Here is a 22,646-nt window from a genome sequence, read left to right as displayed (position 1 = left end):
AGTACACTGATAGTGTGTTTGGATTAAGGGATTTGAAACCGTATTTTAAATACATAATTTCATATTCATTTGATTCTTTGGATTAATTTTTTGTTTACTGTATTTTAAATACGTCACTTTGTAAATTTATATAGTTGTAACGATAATTGTGATGGATTAGAAAAGCACAAAAAAATGTATGTCATTTCAAATTTATGGTTCAAACCTCTTCCCAAAGCAAATATCTCTGTTTAAATCAAATAATCAATATTGTTTATATTTTATATTCATTGCTATTAAATTTTTTTCCCCTAAATATTTTGTTGATTTGGATAGAAATTGTTATGATTCTTTTTGTCAATATTGTTAGGTTTTTTTTAATTAAATAATGGAAAATACTAATATTCATCAAAATATGGAAAAAAAATGGTAAATCAAGGGCCGAGGTTTGAAAGCCCTGGTCCTATCTTAATACAAAACTAGCTACTTTGAACCTAAGACACATGTATATTGTGTGTACAATTTTTTTTTATAATTATTGAGAAGTTAAAATAAAATTTAATAAATTATCGATGAACTAAAATGTTATTTGAATGGTTGTAATTAAAAAAAATAAAATAAAACAAAAATATTTGTTGAAATAAAAGCAAAGGTATAAGGATTTTATAATGCATGACGTGATGATTCCTGATCACTGTGACACAGTCGGCGGTGGGAAATAGCCGAAGCCATAGTAGAGGTTAGCTCTAAAATTCTGCTCCAGAGCTCGTCGAATCGCTGCTCTTGGACGCGAATCGGGTATAAATAAATCTCTCTCGCTCTAAGTTGTTACTTTGCTTGCATTTCTCCGCTGTATCGGGAGAGATGGATCGCAGATTTGGTGGGAAACAACCGACAGGAACACCGTCGTTTGCATGGTCGTGCGCTGTCGTCGTTGTGTCTCTCCTTTGCGGCGCTTCCGTAGTTCATAATATCTACAAGCCTGATCTGGTATGCCTCTCGTCTTTCATGGACTCTTCTTCACGGTTTTATTTTTTTGTTGTCACACGACCTGTTCGATAAAATACCCCAAATAGCTTTCTATTTGATTGTTGTGCTATTTTATTGCAGAGGCTGCCTCCGTCTGACAGCGGTAATGAGATTGAACGGGAACAAATGGAGAAGATTGACACATAGTTTCTAGCTTGCAAGTGAATTTGGCAATTATGGTTTTTTTTTAGCTGGATTACATAGCTCGATTCTTGATTTTGTTTTGTTTTCGGATGTTTCTTTTTCCATGACCAAAATCTTGAACCCAATTTCACAATTTTATAATGGATGGTGATTCTTGTTCAAATAACTGATTAAATTGATGTTTTTTTAAAAAAAATTAAGGATCAATTGAAGTTTTTTACATGCTTCATCATTTGAAATTTATGGGTATGTGGGTAGAATTTATGTTAGCACAAGGGTAGCATCTTGATGCTAGATCAAACCAAAATTGATTTGGATATGTGGGGTAATAATTGGATATCATGTGAGGATACCAGGGATATGTGATACTTGATAGTTAGATATTAATCACAATTTAGTTGATTAAAATCGCAATCAACTTTCATTTTCTATAATTAAATTAGTTTAATAGATCGATAAAGTTAGTGATACATGTTTGTAAGAAACTTGTGAGTTTTGAGTCTAAAATTTGTAAAAAAATTAGTGATCTTATAAAGCAATTTATACCTAAAATTTTGAAGGTTACACGCTAATTTGAGCTGTTTTCATTTAACAGGAAATTAAAATCGAATAAAATCAATTGAACCGAAAAGTTTGGTTGTTTTGGTTCGCTGACTGGTTTCTGTTTTAACTATTCACGAAAACTTATGTGAGACAGTCTCACGAATCAATTTCGTGGGTTGAATCTCTTATTTGGGTCATCNTATCTCATAATAAATTCAATGCAAAATCTCACGATATAATAACAAAATCTCACGATTTAATTGTTGTAAATATCGTTGTATAATTTTTTTGGTTGTACATTTATCATTATTCTTATAAAATTTGAATTTGGGCATTAAATATTGCTTCTATGACAAATGAGAAGAAATATAAAGTAGGAACAACTAATTATAAATCTGGGTAAGAAATCCAAGTGCAAAGTTTGAGGCATTGATCACATTCACTCACCATCAACTAAGTCACGGCTTTGCATTTTCTCAGCAAGAAGCAGCTTTCAAAGTTCAAACCACATACCGCTGATTAAGAGACATCATGAGTACTCTCACTAGGCCAAATGATTTCTACAAGTACTTTTCCATTAATATCGGGAAAACAAAGAAACAGATCCAACATAAGAACAAGAAACTGTCTGCCAAGATGATATAGAAAGAAACATCAAGTTCTAAGCTGGAGGGATATGCAAATGGCATCCCCCGATGACACATGAGATAGTGTCAGTAATCTGGTACAATGAATATAAGTTTGGGGATTAAGTAAATAGCTTGAAGATATGCAGATGTAAGCACGAATACAAAGAGTGGAGAAATGCAGGCTCTGTTGAAAAGAATATTACAATTTTGAGTGCATGATTACAGCAGAAGAAAATTTGGATTTTTTTCTGTATCTCTAAAAATAAGTATTGCCACTTAACTATATATCTCAGGACCATGATGACAACAAATAAGATGAAAAATAGTTAGAAACAAAATTTAATGATGATAATAGTTAGCAAAACAAATTCCAATCTTAGTATCGAATTTCGGAAACATTGAAGAGTAGCATCTTTAAAAGCATACACGAAATGTAGAATATTTGTGGTGTTATAAACCAGGGAAATATTTTATTTTATTTCCCAAACACTGACCTTGGCAACAAGTTCACATAAGACGAAGAAAAGTCGACAGAACAAAAATGAAACATATGTGTCTTAAATCTTCTTGAGAGGTTCTCAAACAGTAGGGGAGGCGAGGCGGCCCATGTGTACCTTGGAATTCTCCAAGGTCGTGGTTGAGTCGCCTCCTATTACAATGGTGAGGCGTGAGAAAGGCGTCTGAAGTGTTGTTTGACAATAGACACGGGTTTTTCATGCAACAATGCATTCCAAGTGGTGTCACCTGATGTAATCATCGGAATTTTGGATAAAGACACCTCAATATTGAAACACATGTCCCTGTAGAATGATATATTTAAATACATGATCAAAGGTCTTTCAAATCACAAGAATTGTTAATGAATTAAACAATCTAGCAGCTTAACCAGATGGTTTCAGCCTGTAGCAATCAGTATGCCCTGAATTGTATTTGCCAATATGAAATTAGAACTAATCAAAACAATCAAGAACTCAAAGACACGGAGAATTATGTGGTTAAGCCGTAAGGCTTACATCTATGGGAAAACAATCAAATCTTTGTTTATTGATCACAAGTTTACAAGAAAGAATTCTCTACACATATGAATCAATACACTCCAGAAACTCTCGTTTACAAGTTTCTCTCATACCTCTCAATATGTTCATTCTTCGTCTGGTGTAATGTTGATTCTTGTTATGAAAATCGTGAGCTTTCCTGTCTGTCCAGGAGCTTTTATAATCTCACTCATATAGACAATAGCAAGCCTTTTTCCTCTCTATCCACATAGCCTCTTTCTTTTTGGTCCACCAATTGTAACATACATTGACTTACTTATCAAGTCATTTGTTTCTTCTACTCGTGTAAACCCCAGATTTGCTATATCCAGAAGTTTTCTTTGCTTTGGTACTCATCGACAATCTCCACCTTGTCTTCCAAAGATAAGATGTTCTCCAGTCCCCCTTTCTGGCTACTCTTACTCCACTACATTAACTAATTAGTTCAAGCGATGCTTAAACTTTGCCTGAGGTAGTTCCTTTGTCATCATATTTGCAAGATTCTCACATGTTGAGATTTTAGCCACCTTATATAATATGTCCTTTTGATGTAATATCACTCACAAAGTGTAGCTTGATACCAATGTGCTTACACCTTTCATGAAAAACTCAGTGCTTTGTGAGATGTATAGAACATTGATTGTCACAATGAACTGCTACATGTTCTTGCACTATAAAAAATTCTTCCAGAATTCTTTTGAGCCACATTGCCTCCTTAACTCCTTCGGTGAGAGATATGTATTCTGCCTCNAAATATCGTTAGGGTTGACTCATCTCACAGATAAAGATTCGTGAGACCGTCTCACAAGAGACTTACTCTTTAACTATTTAAGAATTGGCTTTTAAGTTTGGTTTTCAAGAAAAAATAACCGAAATTACAGAAAAATCTAATTTGTTTTAGTTGTACTAAACATAAAAAAAATGCATAAAATTAAATAAATGAATATCTTGTTTTCCAATTGTAACTTTGTGTCGTTTGTTTTTGTTATATATTTTTGAGGAATTGCTAATTTTATAAATGTGTTTTTCATTAATTAAATCTAGAATTTTTTTTTATGTTTTCTATTTCTTCCAAATGTATAAATATTTTAGAAGAAATTTTCTATTTTTAGAAACAATTATAATTGTTTTAAAACAACAACTAAATTTGTGGTTGAATTGAAATAAAATAATTTGGATATCGAATTAGTCATTTGTATATCCAAAAACCAAAAAAAACATAAAGTAAAAACTTTTGTGAGACGGTCTCACGGGTCGTATTTTTTGAGATTTCTTATTTGAGTCATCCATGAAAAAGTATTACTTTTTATGCTAAGAGTATTATTTTTTATTTTGAATATTGGTAGGATTGACCAGTCTCACATATAAATATTCGTGAGACTATCGTACAAGAGACTTATTCAAAACCGAAAACCAAAAGGGAATGTATAATGAACATGCATCCCTATTCATCGTTTGTATAATAATCTCCGATTAAAAGAGTTTCCATTATATGTTATTTACAACATATATTTTAGTTGAATTTTTTTTACACGATGTGTTAGGATCCGACGGCTAAGGTTTGGCGATCGATGTCAAAGAACGCTTCATTAATTCACTCCCAACACTGACAGATCTAAAATCAACGTTCGGTTTCTGCCCGATTGTTATTCAACTCCTCAGGTGAGATTTCTTGGCGTTGGATCTGAATTTTAATCACTTGAATGGCTATGTTGGCTTCCAAATCTGAATTAATTACTGGCCAGGAAGTGATGAATTCAACTATCGTATCTTTGACATCTACTCATTTTATTGCTGGATCTAGTCGTATCTGAAATTTTGGGATTTTTATTTTGATTTCGTTCCGTTTGGTGATCATTGAGTTGCTGAAGATAATTTCCCGTGTGGTGTTTACTCGTGATTTGTTTTCAGTTTTGTGAATTTAAATTTTCGATTTTTAAGCAACGTGTGATTGATTTGCATTATTTGATTAAAGGGTGAAGAAATAGGGGAGCAGTGAAATGGAAAAATCGTGCTCATTGTTAGTTCATTTCGATAAAGGGGCGTCCGCTCTTGCCAACGAGATAAAGGAAGCACTTGAAAGTAATGACGTGCCTGCGAAAATTGAAGCAATGAAGAAAGCTATTATGCTGTTGCTTAATGGTGAAACCCTACCACAATTGTTCATCACCATTGTTCGATATGTGTTGCCCTGTGATGATCACACCGTTCAGAAACTCTTATTGTTTTACCTAGAAATCATCGAGAAAACGGATGTGAAGGGCCGCGTTTTACCCGAGATGATCTTGATTTGTCAGAATTTGAGGAATAATCTGCAGCACCCCAATGAGTACATTCGTGGGGTGACTTTGAGGTTCCTCTGTAGGTTGAATGAGGTTGAGATTTTTGAGCCTTTGATCCCATCCATACTTTCGAATTTGGAACATCGTCACCCTTATGTCAGGCGAAATGCGATTCTCGCCATAATGTCAATTTATAAGCTCCCACAAGGCGAGCAGCACTTGGTCGATGCACCTGAGACAATCGAGAAGGTTCTCATGTCAGAGCAAGATCCTTCAGCAAAACGGAATGCATTCTTGATGCTTTTTAATTGCGCGCAGGATCGAGCAATTAATTACCTCTTGACTAATGTCGATAGAGTTTCTGACTGGGGAGAGCTGCTACAGATGGTTGTCTTGGAGTTGATTCGGAAAGTTTGTAGAACTAATAAAGCAGAAAAAGGGAAGTATATAAAAATCATAATCTCACTTTTGAATGCCCCTTCCACTGCGGTTATTTATGAATGTGCCGGGACTCTTGTATCGTTGTCGTCTGCGCCAACAGCAATTCGGGCTGCGGCTAATACATATTGCCAGCTTCTTATGTCGCAGAGTGACAACAATGTAAAGCTTATCGTGCTTGATCGGCTTAATGAGCTGAAGACTTCCCACCGGGACATTATGGTTGATATGATAATGGATGTTCTCAGGGCACTATCAAGCCCTAACCTTGATATTCAAAGAAAGGCACTTGATATCGTTCTTGAATTGATTACACCTAGAAATGTGAACGAGGTTGTCCTAATTTTGAAAAAGGAAGTCATGAAGACTCAAGGAGGGGATCTTGAAAAGGGTGTTGAGTACCGCCAAATGCTCATTCAAGCCATACATTCTTGCGCAATAAAGTTCCCTGAAGTGGCCAGCACAGTTGTCCATCTGTTGATGGATTTCTTGGGAGATAGCAATGTTGCTTCTGCTATGGACGTGATTGTTTTTGTTAGAGAAATAATTGAAACCAGTGCAAAGTTAAGGGTATCGATTGTATCCAGATTGCTTGACACTTTCTATCAGATACGTGCTGCACGAGTCTTCTCTTGTGCCCTTTGGATCATTGGAGAATATTGTCTCTCTCTCTCTGAAACTGAGAGTGGCATTGCGACCATCCAGCAATGCCTTGGAGACTTGCCCTTTTTCTCAATTTCTGAAGAAAATGAAGTAACTGATGATTCTAAAAAGAAGTCGCAGCAGGCAAGCTCAATTACTGTCTCATCTAAAAGGCCTGCTATCCTTGCCGATGGAACTTATGCTACTCAAAGTGCTGCTTCAGAAACGGTTTTCTCCCCTCCAACTGTGGTTCAAGGGTCTCTGTCTACTAGAAACCTGAGATCCCTTCTTTTGACTGGTGACTTTTTCCTTGGGGCAGTTGTTGCTTGCACATTAACAAAGCTAATTTTAAGGCTGGAAGAGGTTCAATCATCCAAAATTGAAGTGAACAGAGCATCAAGCAAAACATTACTAATCATGGTCTCAATGCTTCAACTGGGGCAATCTTCGGTTCTTCCTCATCCTATTGACAATGATTCTTATGACAGGATTTCTCTTTGCATAAAATTGCTTTGTAATACTGATGATGGTATCAGGGAGATTTGGTTGAAATCGTGCCATGAGAGCTTTGTTAAGATGCTCTCAGATAAACAATGGCATGAGATGTTGGAAATTAAAGCAAAGACCCAGATTTCTCATTCGCAACCCGATGATCTTATTGACTTCTACCACTTGAAAAGCCGGAAGGTGAGCATTTTACATCTGATTTCAGTATTTCATGCCGGAAGGTGAGCATTTTACATCTGATTTGAGTATTTCATGCTTCTTTATTTCCTCCTGTTTGTTAAACTTGTTCTTCTGTGGGTCTCTTTGAAATAATCTTTTCTGTTATAGTTCTGTTTGACAAGAATTGAATAATTTGTTTCTTCCACAATGAACCTTTCAAGTATTCAGCCAAACTTGCCAAGACATAAAGTTTTCAATATCATCTGCAGCAACCAGCATGAATGGTGATAGATCTTATGATCTTCAGAAGTTACGTGTCTGTTTAGGAGGCTTTTGTTATGGAGTTTCTGTTATTGAATATACTGGCATTTTATACTTATAGACATAATGTGTTTTATGTCTCTTGTTGTAGTTGTTATCATGTGATTCAGGCTTTCAGCACGATGACTTTGTTCTTATCATACTTTCCAGGGTATGAGCATTGTAGAGATAGAAGATGAGGTTCAAGATGATTTGAAGCGTGCTACAGGGGAATTTGTGAAGGACACAAATGATACAAATAAGTTGAACCGCATTCTTCAGCTAACTGGATTTAGTGACCCTGTGTATGCCGAAGCATATGTGACTGTACATCAGTATGATATTGTCTTGGATGTAACAGTTATGAATAGAACAAAGGAGACACTGCAGAATCTATGTTTAGAGCTGGCAACAATGGGTGATCTTAAACTGGTCGAGCGACCACAAAATTACACTCTTGCACCTGAATCTAGCAAACAAATCAAAGCTAACATCAAGGTTTCTTCTACTGAAACTGGAGTAATTTTTGGGAACATAGTTTATGAGACTTCCAATGTGCTTGAGCGGAATGTTATTGTCCTAAATGACATTCATATTGACATTATGGACTACATCTCTCCGGCAGTTTGTAGTGAAGCTGCTTTCAGAACCATGTGGGCAGAATTTGAGTGGGAGAACAAGGTACAATATCATCGGTATCACTTTGAGAGCCTATCCAGCTCTTTTATGTTGCAATCAACTGAATCTTTTATTGGTGTTTAAAAGTTTTGGCTAACTTTATACAATTCTATAATAGCATGTGAGGAAATTCAAGATCTATGTGTACATGATTATATATTATTGATTGAGAGACTCCTAGTAACTAACTTTGATTTCTAGAATACATAAGATTCTTATTTCAATAGCCTTATTTTAATGAGAAAATAAGATAGAGAAATTATTTGAAGATAATTATATTTTACAAAAATCCAATGTTGATAAAAATATATTTTATATCTAAATTTAATGTTTATGCATATGGTTACTAGTTCTTTAAATATCTGAGGACCGCCAAATGCTTTTTAACGATTCCTGTTAGTTCCATTGTAGTTGCGATATTTTTTAATTGCACACTATAATGGACGGTGCAATCTTTCTTAAGTTAGTTAGATTGTTTCTCATAGTTGTTTCAAAGAAATAATAGTGGTAAGGACTGCTCTCAGATTGGATTGGAGAGTTGCAACCGAGTATCACTGCTTATGGTATTAGCTTTGTGATCCTCCCTCTCCCCATTTTAGTTGATCCAATTTGACCAAATTCTGATAGTTAAGATTCCACTGTGGCCTTTTCTTTTATTGATTTTTCATGCTGTGATTGTTTGATTGATTTGCGTGCCTACACTTAAAATATCTCATCACAGGTAGCTGTCAACACTGCAATTCAAGATGAGAAAGAATTCCTTGACCATATCATCACTTCCACCAACATGAAATGCCTTGCAGCTCCGTAAGTCACTTGTCTTTTCCTGTTTTTACTTTGTTCGCTTTTTATTCGGTTCATGTGGGGTTCAAGTGCTAAATGCTTGCATGGATATAATGGTTTGTTTTGGATTCTGAATGTTGGTTTTTGTTCCGTTTGTTTTTATCAGAATCACTACGTGATTGACAAACTTTATTTCATTTTCACATTTTGTTTAACATAATTTATGCTAGATGTCTGTTATATATTATATGAGCAATAACCTCATACATAGGTCTATCCTTAATATATTATATGAGCAATAACCTCTCATACATAGGTCCATCCGTACGAGCTGACTTTGATTACCTTGTTTTTGTCTCATTTGCTTTAACAAAATTTGTAGTATGTAATTAATTCTCTTTCATTTCGCTTTTACATCTGCATTTCTAGATCTGCTTTGGAAGGTAAATGTGGATTCCTCGCCGCTAACTTGTATGCAAAGAGTGTTTTTGGAGAAGATGCATTGGTGAATGTGAGCATTGAGAAACAAGCAGATGGCAAACTAGGTGGGTATATTAGGATAAGGAGCAAGACTCAGGGAATAGCTCTCAGCTTAGGTGACAAGATCACGCTTAAGCAGAAAGGAAGCAGCTGATCTTATGGACTATATCACAGCTTCTTTAGGTATGCAACTGCTTTCTTAAATGGCTCAAGTGGTTTAGTTAATAAAAAAAGTGAATGCTAGTTTTGGGTCTCGGTGAAAACATCAGTGGTATGAATCATTGGATCCTCACTCATGTCCTGACTTGATTGTTTACTTATATTTCCCTTTGCACCTAAAATTCTTCTTTTGGTTTCAACTCACCTGCAGCTCGGAGCAGCGAGAGGATGCCTCTTGTTTCCCCTTTTCTTCTTTGTTTTTTTTTTGGATGCGGGTGCCGTAAAACATAGACAGAGGAAAGTTCGTTGATTTTGAAGATCCAATGTTGAAAAGAAATAGTCTCACATCGGTTCTCTTTTCTTGTTTCTTTCGTGTTATTTGTTGGGGCTTAATGTTTAAGTCCATACACTATTTTTGAGTAATAGTTTAATCAAATTGTTTACTGTGCATGGCCCAAATTGTAAGTCGCATGAATCCGTTGTTATCATCCAATTCAGCAAACATGGTACCTTCCTTGCAACTATCTTGAGCTACGAAGATTGCTAATGTCCCACCATATCTTAGTTTTATCCATGCAAGACTTTGAAGCGACTAGTTTGCACATACAGACATGTATCCTCATATTTAACGGCAGATTTGACATGAATTACCTCAACGAGATCTAATGACCAGGATCACTTTAGTCGATTTAAAAGTGTATCAAGTGTCTTAAATGTTTGATAGTTTGCTGTTTGCGCCAAAAGATGAGGAAATTGCTCCAATTTCCATGGCTATTGTTCTCTCAAGTTGATGGAACCTGTCGAGTCGAAGAACAAAAAACACGATTTCATGAGCCAAAGTCTAAAAATAACCACCAAAACATAACTAAGTGATGTGATAGATTTGTTGCTTGTTATTTATATCGTTTGATTAGTTAATATTTGTAATGGGTTTAGACACAAAAATCACTTATGTATTGCCTATCCGAATTCAATCAGGTTGGACTTGATGAAGTTATTAATTTTGAAATACATGGATTTGTAATCATATTTGATTGTTTAGATGAATCTATGTTAAAATTCATCGTTTGTTAATTTATGTAGATACAATGATAATTATTATGGATTTGAAATACGCACAAAATCAAATCTCTATCCAATCAAATCATCGCTTACAGAACAAATCTTCATGCCAAAGCGCAACCTAAATGAGTTATATTCAAGAAGTAGGGGTCAATTATACGTGTTCTCATGTGGAGGACTGGTGGTTTACGATTAAAAAAAAAAAAAGAAAAAAAACAAGGATGATTTGAAATCTATAGAATTCAAAAACACAAATAAATTTGGAGCACGGAATTGAATTCATTGAATTTGAAGTACCTCATTCCAAATCCATCCTAAGCACATTAGTAGATGGAAGTCTTTGAAATCAAATGATTTTAAAGTTGTGCTTTAAATTCAATGTGTTAGGATATTTTTTGATTTCACAGATTTCGTTCTCTTTTCATATCTTGAATCATTTGAAAATTATTTCTCGAATTTTTTTAAAAAATATATAAATCATTGTATTAAAATTCAACCAGTTCTATGTAGTTGTATCAAACATTCTTCTAATGAACTTTTAATCCTCTAAAATGCGGTCGTTTAAAATTATATGGTTTTTTTTTATTCACCTCCAATATATTGGCTAAATTTACTTAAAACAATTTATAAGTTCTTATATTTTATGAAATATTTTAAGTGCTTATAAATTGTGATGTCTTATTTTAGAAATAAGCTGTTAAATATTTGAATAAAATAAGACAATAAAGCTTAAAAATGTTGACTTGTTTGTTATTATAATTTTTTTTTGTATATTATATTATAAATATACAAAGGACATAACACTATGAAAATAATGCAATACTTATTCTTCATAAATTATAAATATTCTCAGAGTTATAATAATAAATATTATCATTAAAAATAAAATTTTATAATAAAAATAATTATTATTATGAGTTTATACTTATCATCATAATAATGATTAAATATCAGTATTATAATAAGTAAAACTTGAAAACCTTATTTTCCATTATGCTAAACTTGATATCCATACGTAAAATTCCAAATTTACTTTAATTAAAGCAAGACTTGGTGTAATGTTTGACTAAGAAATTTTATAAAATGTTCGTCTTAATATGCCCACATTTTTTTGACTTTCTCTTATATTAATAATTATTCCCACAATTCCAGGAATCATCCAATAAAAATCAAACAGAGTTGGTGGAATCCAATCCAATCTATATATTTCTTCAAAAAATTAATAATAAAAAGAATCCAAAGCAAGAAAACAATCAACCCAAATGTTTTAATCTACGAAATTCAACACTTTTTCTAGGATATCAGTTCTCTACACCTAACAAATTTACAATTAACACCCCACCAACCCCTTTTCTATTCCCCCCTCTAACTACCTTTAAATTGCAAACTTTACCCTCCCCCTTCCACTCTCACGTTGCCGACGACTCAACCACAACCACAGTTAGCTGAGCCTGAGAGGAAGCAGTGTTCTCCTGCGCCGTGTGCAGGTGCTCCCCCGCGTAAGTCACGATGAGCATCTCCGGATCGTCGTTCGCCTTCTCCACATGTTTCTTTGCCGGGCAACCCCTCACTGTGCTGCATTTGTAGTAACCCCTGAAAGATTCCGACCAACAAGTTTACATAATTGGATTCGACCCAAGTTTTTTCTTTTGTTTTTGCAAATTTCTTGGAATTTAGCGGAAGCTAGGGTGGTGCAGGTGATTATTACCGTGGGTATGGCGAATTCTTGATCGGCTTCTGGCCATACTTTCTCCAAGAATACTCGTCCGCTGGAATATCTGCAATCTTTGAGCTGATTGCAGGCACTCTAATGGTTTTCTTCACCCGAGATTTCCTGAAAAAAGCACCCATTTTCTGTTACATTAATTGCGAGTGAAAGTGAATTCCAATCAGCTTCAGAGTGAAAATGGAGAGAATTGTACTTCATTTTGCAGTGGCAGAGAGATGGACCGGAGTGGTTATGCTTATGCAACTTATGCTCTCGAGACCCCTTGCCGGGGACTGGGGGCTCCCCGACGCAGACAGCAGGTGTAGAGGAATCCAGCAAACTCGCCGCCGATCGGCCTCCCTTTCCGTTGGACACGCTGCCCTCTCCGGTGATCGACGATAACAAAGTCGAAGAAGAGTTCCCCGAAGTCGATAGACTGAACCACTCCTTATCCATCACCTCACCCGAATCCTTCACAAAACCACCAAGCGCGGCAGAAGGTTCGAGAGATCCGGACAACAGGTCCAAGGTCTTCTGCGGCGGCGAGGTAGCCTGAGTCAACTCCGGATGAACCGGGGCCCGGCGGAACCGGGCGTGTCCGGTCCTGTTGAACATAGAAATCACTGTCCGAAACTCATACACCGCAGAATCAGTAATCTCCCTGCAATCCATCTGCTGATTCTGCTTCGAAACCACTCGAATCAAATGGTCCATGGACTTCAACCCCGAAGCCGCAGCTTCCTGAATCTCCATTTCCCCGTTGTGAATCCTCGAGCATCCGAACAATTCATCTCCCATAACTCGAAAAAACCGAATAAAAAAAATTAACCCAAATCGAATTTCAAGAATTTTTTACTGTGAAAATCATGAGAAATAAAAAGATTAACGAATAAAAAACCGTGAGAGAAGAGAATGTGAGTGGAGGACATGGAGGTCAGGGAGAAGCGGGGAATATAATGGCAGAAGAAGGTGACTGGTTGACCAGGCAACGGTCAAAGATTCGATCCAACGGCTGAGAATTAGTCTTCGAAGATTTCGATGTTGGACAAAAATTACATCTGTGTGGGGCCCATTTGGGAAGGGAGTTCTGCATGCAGCCAATGGAAAGGGTGTTCGATATGAAATGTAGGAATTGTGGGTGTGAATTCGCAAAATTGGATGCACTTGGATTGAGATTCGATGGCTATATTATTTTTATTGTATCATGTTCGTTGTCCTACATCGATTGAATAAAATATTTGAGAGTTGTATATATAGAGTTGGACAATCCTCTCCCTTTGAGCTAGCTTTTGGGGTTGAGTTAGGTCCAAGTTCCAATCTTAACATGATATTAGAGCCAGGTTCCATCGATATGTGTTGGATTACCTATAGTTGGGCCACCCGTTCTGTCCATAGTTGGGTCATTTGTAAACTTCACGCTCCAGATGTTCATTTCTAGGCGTGAGAGGGTGTGTTAGTTGTCCCACATCAGTTGGATAAAATACATGGGAGTCGTATATATGGACTTGGACAATCCTCCTCTCTTGAGCTAGCTTTTGAGGTTGAGTTAGGTACAAGTTCCAATCTTAACATATTATAATATGAATTTGGTGTGGGATGATCACATTATGCCATCTCGAGATCAGATTTAATGTCACAATTTTATAAAACTTTTCGAATTAATATATGGTCCAAAGTGAATTTAGTGTTTCTTCATAAATTTTACTTTTGGTAGTTTGATATATTTGAAATTATAAAAGTAAAACTGAAGGGGATCAAACCCGAGTATAGGGACAATGGATAGAGGATGAGATCAATCCATTTTTTTTTATTGAAATGATTTGATCGAAGGATGTATTTAAATCAAAATCTAGCTGCATTCCTTTATTCTTTAAAGGATGTATTTGATTAGAAATAATTTTATAATTATAGTGGATGAAGTTAATAAGAAATTATTTGAAAATTAAAAATAAAAGGAAAAAGGGAAATTGGAAAAGAAATTAAAAAAGAGTGAGAAAATACATTACTTGAGGGGGTAATTTGCCATTCCGAAGGTGAAGCTGTAAGGTTGACTTAAACGGGACATATCAGTGTATCACAAAGGAAAAGGTTGACTGACTTCAGGAATGTATATGCCTTTTGAACCACACGATTATCTATAGCTTCATCAACGATCAAGATGTACTTGAGAAGGTCCATGAATTTGGTGTCACTACATGTGTTGCCACTTGGAAAATCATCTTGAGAAATTTAAGCATTTGTTTACTTTTTATTTATATAAGCTTTAGAAAATGCTTTATAATTTATATATAAAAAAAATTTCTTCATTTCAAAAAAATAATAATATATATTTATTTTCTTCCCGGCTAATAACGCATTTTAAAAATAATAAGTCTCTCGATAGACGGTTCCACCGATCTATATATGTGAGATGGGTCGATCGACGCATACATATAATGAAAATTAATTCTTAGAATAAAAAATAATATTTTTTCATGAGTTGAGTCGGGTTGAAAATCCATCTCACAAAATTATTTCTTAAAACGATAACACAAGAGTTTTTGTGTTTAAAAATTATTGACTTCAAATTTCATACGATTTGTTATCTAAATTTGAATTTCAAACCCTTCAAATTTGAATTATTTAGCCTTCGCCATCCTAATTTTAAATATTGTGAAATGTGTTGTCTTGCTATATCAGTTACTTTATTCATTACAATTGGTTGTTAAACAACAAATAGACAATAAAATAAAAAACGCAAAAACACCATGATTTCAACGTGGTTCACTCAAAAGACCTATGTCAATGGGGCCACACCCAGATATAAAATGATATAAATTGTTATCATATAAGGACTTATTCAAACTAAAAAAATCTCCTTCTTTTTATTAACGCTTCTATGATAAACACACTTAGTAAATTTCACTTGACGAGCACTACTTGTCTTTGCAATCCGTCTCAATCAAACTCCCTTCAATAACACGGACAATTCTCTCCCGAGAACATCACCTTTATCTCCTGATGAATGAATAACAATACCGCAAATGAAATTTGTGATTTTCTTCCATTTGAAATTTCTCTCATGTATCTTAGTCGAACTTGTCAAGATTCAATATCGTGTCGTACAAAATCTGAATATATCTTGTTTTACTTCTTTCAAAGAATGACACCAAAAATAAATTTAGAAGTTCATAAAAATTCTATTTACGATCGTTATATAATTATGATCAATTTTCTAGGATAGTGATTCAGAGTTGCGATGTTCGTATTTGGTCGAAAACATGAACATAAAAAAATTGAAATCCTGAATTAGGGTTTGATCAGTATATATATTATTAAATATGATTATAATCGAAATTCAATACGATTAAAGTCGGGTGGATCTTGATATTGAGCCCTTGAAACACAAATCACAAGCCTTTGGTATAAGATTAGAGATGTAGAAAAAATTTTGGTTTCCCATTGAACCGAACGCGTTGCTTGCTTTGTTGAAATGGATAAACTTTTTAAGAATCAATAATTGTAAATAGAAACCACAAGAGTCTATGCTGCGGTTATCAACTTCAGAATACCACAAGAGTTGACTTAATTTATTTATTTCAAAAATTGGAAAATGGGAAAATTTTTAATATTTACATGTTATAAAAAAAATAAATCTAAAATATACAAAACTTCCCATATAAATTAACTAACCTTAAAATAACATTATTTGTTTTTTTTAAATGATGTATATAAAATTAGAGCTTGGACTTAATTATTTGTATACTATATATTATTCAAACTTGTACAAATAAGTAAATTTTTTGTTGAAATTTTTTCTCAAATTTTAATCCTAAGAACCAAATAATGTGTGTGTTTGAAAGAGTTTATGTTTAGTATTTTCAAGTTTTTAGCCAATTAAATTTTTGAAAATGGTATGTCGAAATTGAAAAATACTTAAAATATGTTATTGCAAACACTAGCTTTACGACTTCATATGTAATTAAAGTATTCATCTTTCTCACGTTTTATTTTATCGACCTTCCTTATTAAATGCATCTCTAGAAACCTTAATGTGAAAAAAAATATATATTTCATGTATTGATATTAAAATTGCAATATTATAGTCGTAAATTGATCTATATTCTTACCAAATAACTTCATTATAAATTGCCTAAAATTTTAAAAATATTCTTAAACATTTTTTGTAAATTCTAAGTTATTTCAACAAAATGTATGTAAGCTTTCAATATTATTTTTAAATTAACTTACAAAAAAATTTGAATAAATTATTTGGCAGAATATTACCTACACATATATACACTTTATCTATACTATATTATTATAATAATATTTAGAATAACTAATTGTGATGTTAACGTTAATTTTTTAAAATACCAACATCACCTCTCTAAAATTATAAAAGTACATAATTTTTATTTAATAAAAAAATTTATTATATTAAATTTATAAATTTCCTTTATCACTGTCATATCCACTTTTTAAAATTTGTAAAACTATTAAAATATTTTATTTAATCTTTATCCAAACTTTAGAATTTTTATGATTATATAATTCTTTATATAAAAAATCATTAAGTTAAAAATAAATAAATAAAAATATAACACAAAACATATCACATAGCCAAGGGCACTAGTATATTTTAAGATTCTAAAAAGATTAAAAATAATTTGCAGCGTATGTTTAATACAAGTATTTTATAAACCATAAGTCAAAAAAAAAAACATAAAGGGCTCAGATGCGCCTATAGAAAGTCGTCTTTCAATCGGACGGTAGTGGTGACCCAATCACCACTGAGGGCGCAGACCAATCCTCACAGCCAACTTTAATGCACCAGCCGGGAATCGAACCCGGGTCTGTACCGTGGCAGGGTACTATTCTACCACTAGACCACTGGTGCTATTTTGTTTACTTGAGGGACTACTATAATTTTATATATAATGGTAAATATACTTCGATTTTAATTTCCCTCAAAAGTGAAACCACCCATAGCAGCATAATTAGACGATATATCATTTCAAAGATAGTATTATTTTACAAATCTCTTGTACTTGTCAAAAAATTCTTCTAAATTAATAATGAAAATGAGAGTTTCCATTTACATTTTCAAAACATTTATCAGCCTCTTTTCATATATCTCGCTTTCTTGTTATATATACGATAATAGAAAGTTTCAATTTTTCGGAGCAAGAAGAAATTGTTATAAGCGTTTTTAAAACTCGATATCTAATCTTAAACTTTGACCCTGGTAGTAGTTGAGCCGTAAACCTCCGTAGAACCATATCAGATTTTGATCAACTACTCGAGTTGTTTTACAGTTTAAAATTCTTGAGTTGCACCATTATCACCATCTATAATTTTTGATGAAACGACGAGCAATCGGTTCTACGAAATTTCAAATATAGTCAGTCACAAGACTATATTTGAATTTTAGAAGATACGATTATTTTTTAATCACATGACTTAATTGAAAATAAATGCAATAAATTTTGACCACCATATAAAAAATTCCTAGTTACGTCTATAGGGTGGAAGGAGATTTTTAGTGTTGTCTTGAAACATGGATCGTTGTATATCGAAACCAAATGCACAGAATTACTGTGTTTCAAGAACGAAGAGTTCAACAATTGACTCAACCATATTAACTTGTAAGTTGTATCATCACTTTACCAAAAATTGTGGTCATTTTTCAAAAATATATATACCATATTTACCCGATATATTGAAGCCCGGATCTATTTAGCTCCCATGTAGAAGCATTTCTGAAATTTAACGGCGACAGAAACCAAACTTCAATCCATGTTTCCAGGCGAGCTGTACAGTAAAAATATATAAAATCCTTTTCGGTCACTACCATCGTGTTTGTAAATAAAAGAGTAGAAATTTCACTCAATTATGAATCTTCTTTAGCATAGAGAAAAAAACTAAGAAATGTAGTTTGCTGCTCTGAAGGGGAGAGATGTTAAAAAAGCATGCAAACTCGACACTCGCAGACGACTTCAGACGATTCCTGTAAAAATTCTTCTGATCTACGGACTCGTAACGGTGTATATTCATCAATGATTCTGGGCTATTTGACTACCCTTTAATCTTTGACAATGTAGAGTTCAACTAGTCATCATCAACCTCAGCTGAAAAATCGGGCTCTTCTGGCTTCGGCAGCTTTGGTAATTCGACATCTTTGATCTTCTGAGCTCCTTTCCTCGTATTTGCAGCGAATCTTGAAGCTAATATAGTGACTCCCAATTGCTGTTTTGTTTGAAAACTGTTCGCTGATGCATATTGGTCCTCGTGATCCTCGTTTTCAACTGTCTCAACAGGGAGTTCTACGTCAGGGGACAAAGAAAACGACTCCCTCATGCTTAAATCTTTCGCCATCATTCTCTTTTTGCATCGTCTCCAGGCGGCCTGAATGAAACAGGCTGCCCAGGCTCTCCAGTGATGAGAGTAATAACGAAAAGTATGCTGGAGCTTCTTGCTATGGAGTCGTCTGAACTGATTTGCAACAAACCTGAGGTCTTCTGCTCTCAGTGCAAATGCTTCCACTTCATTAAGCGATCTCACGGTTCTTGTGGAAGAAGGCAAGTTGAGGGTTGACCTTGGAAGCAATGCCCATGCGAGCAGTTCCTCTCCGCAAAAGTCGCCTGGCTTCAAAGTTGTCGAGTTGAAGAATCCTGTTCGACCTCCATTTGTTGTTGAGCTCTCGAGTGTACCTCTAATAATGAAGAGCATCTCTGTAACGGGATCACCCTCACGAACAATGTACGTGCCTTGAGTGCTTAAGGATGACACTAGGCGCTCGCATATTGCATCAAGAAGTTGATCATCCATTTGTGAGAAGAAAGGAACCTGAAACGAGGAATAACAGAGTGAATTTATCATACCAGAGCATACTCGTTGTAAGGAACAATATTATATTCGACCATTATGCTACGGAGGACAATAAAAAAAATCAGGGCTATCCAAATGTTCTGTCGACCATTATGCTATGAAGGACAATCGTAACAATAGCTGCTACCTAACACATAAAATAGGAACAGGAGCAAAACTCAAAGCTTTAACAGTCAATCAAGTGATTTCCGTACGTACGATCTGTGAAATTGAAAGAAATATAAATACACAAAAATCTTACACGTCGAACAAGATCTAAACAAAGGTGACGTTGAATATCACGCCGAAGATCTGCTGGCAAAGCTTGTAGGATAGACTCTTCGTTAACCCCTCTTGTTGTAAGCCATTTGTACTGTGTGAAACGTCTCACTCGTTGTTGTAAGTTTTCAGGTAATTGGCGATGCCTCATCCATTCCTCAGTGTCACGACGCTTAAGTCTCCACTCCTCAAGCCTCACAGTGATAGATTGCAGATAGGTCTAAATAGAAAAAAGGACTGAGAATCAATGTGAAGACACACAAAGACAAGATTTTGAATATGAAGATTGATTCTTGGAAACCTGCATATTTCCGATTAAATGGGCAAAAAGAACAAGCCCCACGATGGCTATTAGTATAGCAAATAATGTTTCGCCAACGAATGTGCTTGTTGTCAATGTCTGACCATAAGAACTGCCATGATGTAGAACAAAAATGTACTCAAAATTGCTAATTACAAAGAAAAATAGCAGTAAACCAGCCACATTTCTACAAGATTTAAAAAAAAAACGATGAGATTTTCATCCCACCAACTCAAAAATTTGGAAACAAAATCCATCATACCTTAGGTTTTGCAAACCCCACCATAGGCAATAGAAATACTTCTCCAAGAATTTAGATGAGACCACGTTGTTTCCAATAGCATTTCCAAATATTCCATAATTGAAAAATGTAGTATTACCAGGATTGCAGTTCGTGAAAACAAGTGTACTTTGTACCCACTGTAACCGATCAGTATGGTTCAAAGTACCACAATCAAGAAAACTAAGGGAGCATCCGGTGCTATTCGATTCATTCCTGCAAGCTGATTTCAGACACGTTGCATGTCTCTCAATTGATAATACATACCAAGAAGCCCCCAAGACCTGCAAAAGTAAGCTAAGTTGTTACCTTAAAAAAGAAACCCTGTTTTTGAGGTGAGTAGTAAATCTAAACGTTTCAACTCTGAAAATTTGTCATGGTGAAAAATGGGGATGTACATGGCTTGCTAACATGTAGAGCAACAAGTTATATGCAGCACCAGCCCAGGCGGTCTTTGTAACGACTCCTGTTGCTTTAATAATCTGAGAACTTAGTGGGAAAATCAAGTATAATCTCGGAATATACTGGAGCAGAACGATCAGTACTAGAGCGTTATTGGTATGATCAGCATGGGAGCTTCTAATTGCAGGTAGTATGGACCATATCACAATCTGTAAAAATAGTTTTAAACATCGAAAACTATACATGAGAATGATAAAATTAATTCAGTAAGGCTTCTGAAATACCATAGAACGAAAGTGTTTCATAAAGGCCAAGATCGCTTTGAAATTTCATGTCTATTATCATCATAGAATAAGAGTTTGACAAAAAGTATTTTGACTTAGTCACCTGAAGAAAACATCATATATTTTTCATGGAAGACACTCAGACTGAAACTTGTTCATAATTCAGGTGTTATTTGCCCCCAATCACGAGAGATTAAAACTGCCTTCACATATGAAGGCTTCAAACCTATATTTGACAGAGCTTCCCATCAAATTTCTTGTTTACTGACGTATTTGGCCAAGATAATCATTAATTACAAAATATTAAAGAGTAAAAAAAACCACTTGAACCTTTATCTCTTTTTCAGATTTTTTACCTGCCTAATACAACTAATTTATTCGATCAGCACATACAGTAGGCACCAAATATCATTTTCTCCAACTTTATATGTAGATAAATAGTACACAAAATGATCACAAACAAACCAGAAATCAAATTGATTCAACTTGCGAAGGCTTTACAACAGCTAATCAACACCATGAAGAAAAAAAGTAACCTGAGGAAGAGGCAGAGCTGCAATGGCATCTATAAAAAAATCGGACTTCAGATATCTCTTTCCTATCTTATTCAGATCCATAACAAGTTCACCTTTGCCAAACACCCTTGAGCTAGGAGATACATATGCGGTCCTAAACTTTATTACAATGTGCAAGAAATAAAAAACATCGGCCACTGTCCGAAAGCAAGTGACAATTATCCCCAAATTGAGGTCTGTTTGCATACATGAGGAAGTATCTAGATTCAACACAGATGGGAGGTAGAAAAATAAGGGATCCACAAAGAGTGCAACCAAACAAAAAAACAAGAAAATCCTGTTCCATTTCAAGACAAGTTCACTCTCAGGATCCAAGATTGTCTTTTTCTCCGGTTCATGGCCTTCTGGAAAAACCTTTGACCTACCCAATATCTTGTCTCCATATCCACCTTCAGATTTCCCTAAATTGCCAAAATTTTTATACAAGGGCAGTTGCTTTTCATGGTGTTGGGCATCATTCTTGTCCCGGAAAACTTCAGGATTTTGTTTTTCTCCGTTTACAAACCTACAAAAAGAAATTACTTGAACCCCTCAATCAACTTCTAATGCAACAAACTTGGAACAAATATACACAAAATGGACACAAATCTCACCTCACTAACTTATCTTTCTTGAATTGCATGCCTAATTCTCGTCAAGAAACATCCACCAAGTCCCAGCTGCTCCTATATCACCATTTGTGCACTTTGAAAGCATTTCAAGAAAGAAATGATTGTGAAATGGAAAACAAAAAAATTCCCAAGTTCACGACTTTGTCGAATTTCAGCAATTTTAAAGGGAGCAAGTGGGAAAATGGGTGCCCAAATCCTCAAAATGTCTTCTAGTGGATGAGTTGGAGGCTGATTCTGTATGTGGTTGACTCTTACTCAAAAACCACGCAGCTGTGAAAAGAACAGCTAATTTCAGTTGTTCATTTATTAATTTGTGCATTATTTTGATTTACGGTGGATGCTTTAAATTATTGATTCTAAATTCATTTAATTTGTTTGTGAATTTAATTTAGATTGTGTTTGAATAGATGAATTTCAAATTTATTTAAATATTTTTTTTTATAATTTTAGGAAAACAAGATTATAAATTTTAAATTCATAATTCTATATTTATATAATTACAATGAATT

At 34.5% G+C, this 22,646-nt stretch overlaps 4 protein-coding genes and 2 non-coding genes across 7 annotated transcripts; 2 read left to right on the top strand and 4 right to left on the bottom strand.

Annotated features, from left to right (window-relative positions):
• Window positions 1–645: 645 nt before the first annotated feature.
• LOC140984624 (uncharacterized) lies at window positions 646–1,155 on the top strand. The gene is made up of 2 exons (XM_073452173.1): window positions 646–969; window positions 1,090–1,155. Exons 1-2 carry the CDS (start codon window positions 844–846, stop codon window positions 1,153–1,155), a joined length of 192 nt encoding a protein of 63 aa, XP_073308274.1. The 5' UTR covers window positions 646–843.
• A 3,714-nt stretch (window positions 1,156–4,869) lies between these two features.
• LOC140984251 (coatomer subunit beta-1-like) lies at window positions 4,870–10,759 on the top strand. Of its 2 annotated transcripts, none has more exons than XM_073451521.1 (6): window positions 4,870–5,020; window positions 5,334–7,407; window positions 7,858–8,367; window positions 9,086–9,171; window positions 9,577–9,810; window positions 10,253–10,759. In XM_073451521.1, the coding sequence occupies exons 2-5, from the start codon at window positions 5,359–5,361 to the stop codon at window positions 9,779–9,781; spliced, it is 2,850 nt and encodes a 949-aa protein (XP_073307622.1). In that variant the 5' UTR covers window positions 4,870–5,020; window positions 5,334–5,358; the 3' UTR covers window positions 9,782–9,810; window positions 10,253–10,759. The 2 variants fall into 2 exon arrangements, with proteins under 2 accessions (XP_073307622.1, XP_073307621.1); XM_073451520.1 differs by lacking the exon at window positions 10,253–10,759 and adding an exon at window positions 9,998–10,229.
• Window positions 10,760–12,190: 1,431 nt separating this feature from the next.
• Window positions 12,191–13,498, bottom strand: LOC140984075 (WRKY transcription factor WRKY51-like). Its single transcript, XM_073451245.1, has 3 exons — window positions 12,771–13,498; window positions 12,557–12,682; window positions 12,191–12,441 (listed from the first exon to the last, which is right to left on the bottom strand). The coding sequence occupies exons 1-3, from the start codon at window positions 13,352–13,354 to the stop codon at window positions 12,258–12,260; spliced, it is 894 nt and encodes a 297-aa protein (XP_073307346.1). The 5' UTR covers window positions 13,355–13,498; the 3' UTR covers window positions 12,191–12,257.
• Window positions 13,499–17,265: 3,767 nt separating this feature from the next.
• Window positions 17,266–17,357, bottom strand: LOC140985462 (small nucleolar RNA snoR114). The gene has a single exon (XR_012176781.1). It is a non-coding gene; the product is annotated as a small nucleolar RNA snoR114 (small nucleolar RNA).
• Window positions 17,358–17,364: 7 nt separating this feature from the next.
• On the bottom strand, window positions 17,365–17,435 carry TRNAG-GCC (transfer RNA glycine (anticodon GCC)). The gene has a single exon. It is a non-coding gene; the product is annotated as a tRNA-Gly (tRNA).
• A 993-nt stretch (window positions 17,436–18,428) lies between these two features.
• LOC140984746 (probable cyclic nucleotide-gated ion channel 14) lies at window positions 18,429–22,399 on the bottom strand. Its single transcript, XM_073452347.1, has 7 exons — window positions 22,120–22,399; window positions 21,488–22,031; window positions 20,664–20,876; window positions 20,248–20,549; window positions 19,986–20,097; window positions 19,668–19,904; window positions 18,429–19,384 (listed from the first exon to the last, which is right to left on the bottom strand). Exons 1-7 carry the CDS (start codon window positions 22,146–22,148, stop codon window positions 18,647–18,649), a joined length of 2,175 nt encoding a protein of 724 aa, XP_073308448.1. The 5' UTR covers window positions 22,149–22,399; the 3' UTR covers window positions 18,429–18,646.
• Between the last annotated feature and the right edge of the window lie 247 nt (window positions 22,400–22,646).

The sequence above is a fragment of the Primulina huaijiensis genome, chromosome 9 (genome assembly GCF_012295235.1).
Source record: "Primulina huaijiensis isolate GDHJ02 chromosome 9, ASM1229523v2, whole genome shotgun sequence".
Taxonomy (NCBI): domain Eukaryota; kingdom Viridiplantae; phylum Streptophyta; class Magnoliopsida; order Lamiales; family Gesneriaceae; genus Primulina; species Primulina huaijiensis.
This window is presented reverse-complemented; position numbering and strand designations above follow the sequence as displayed.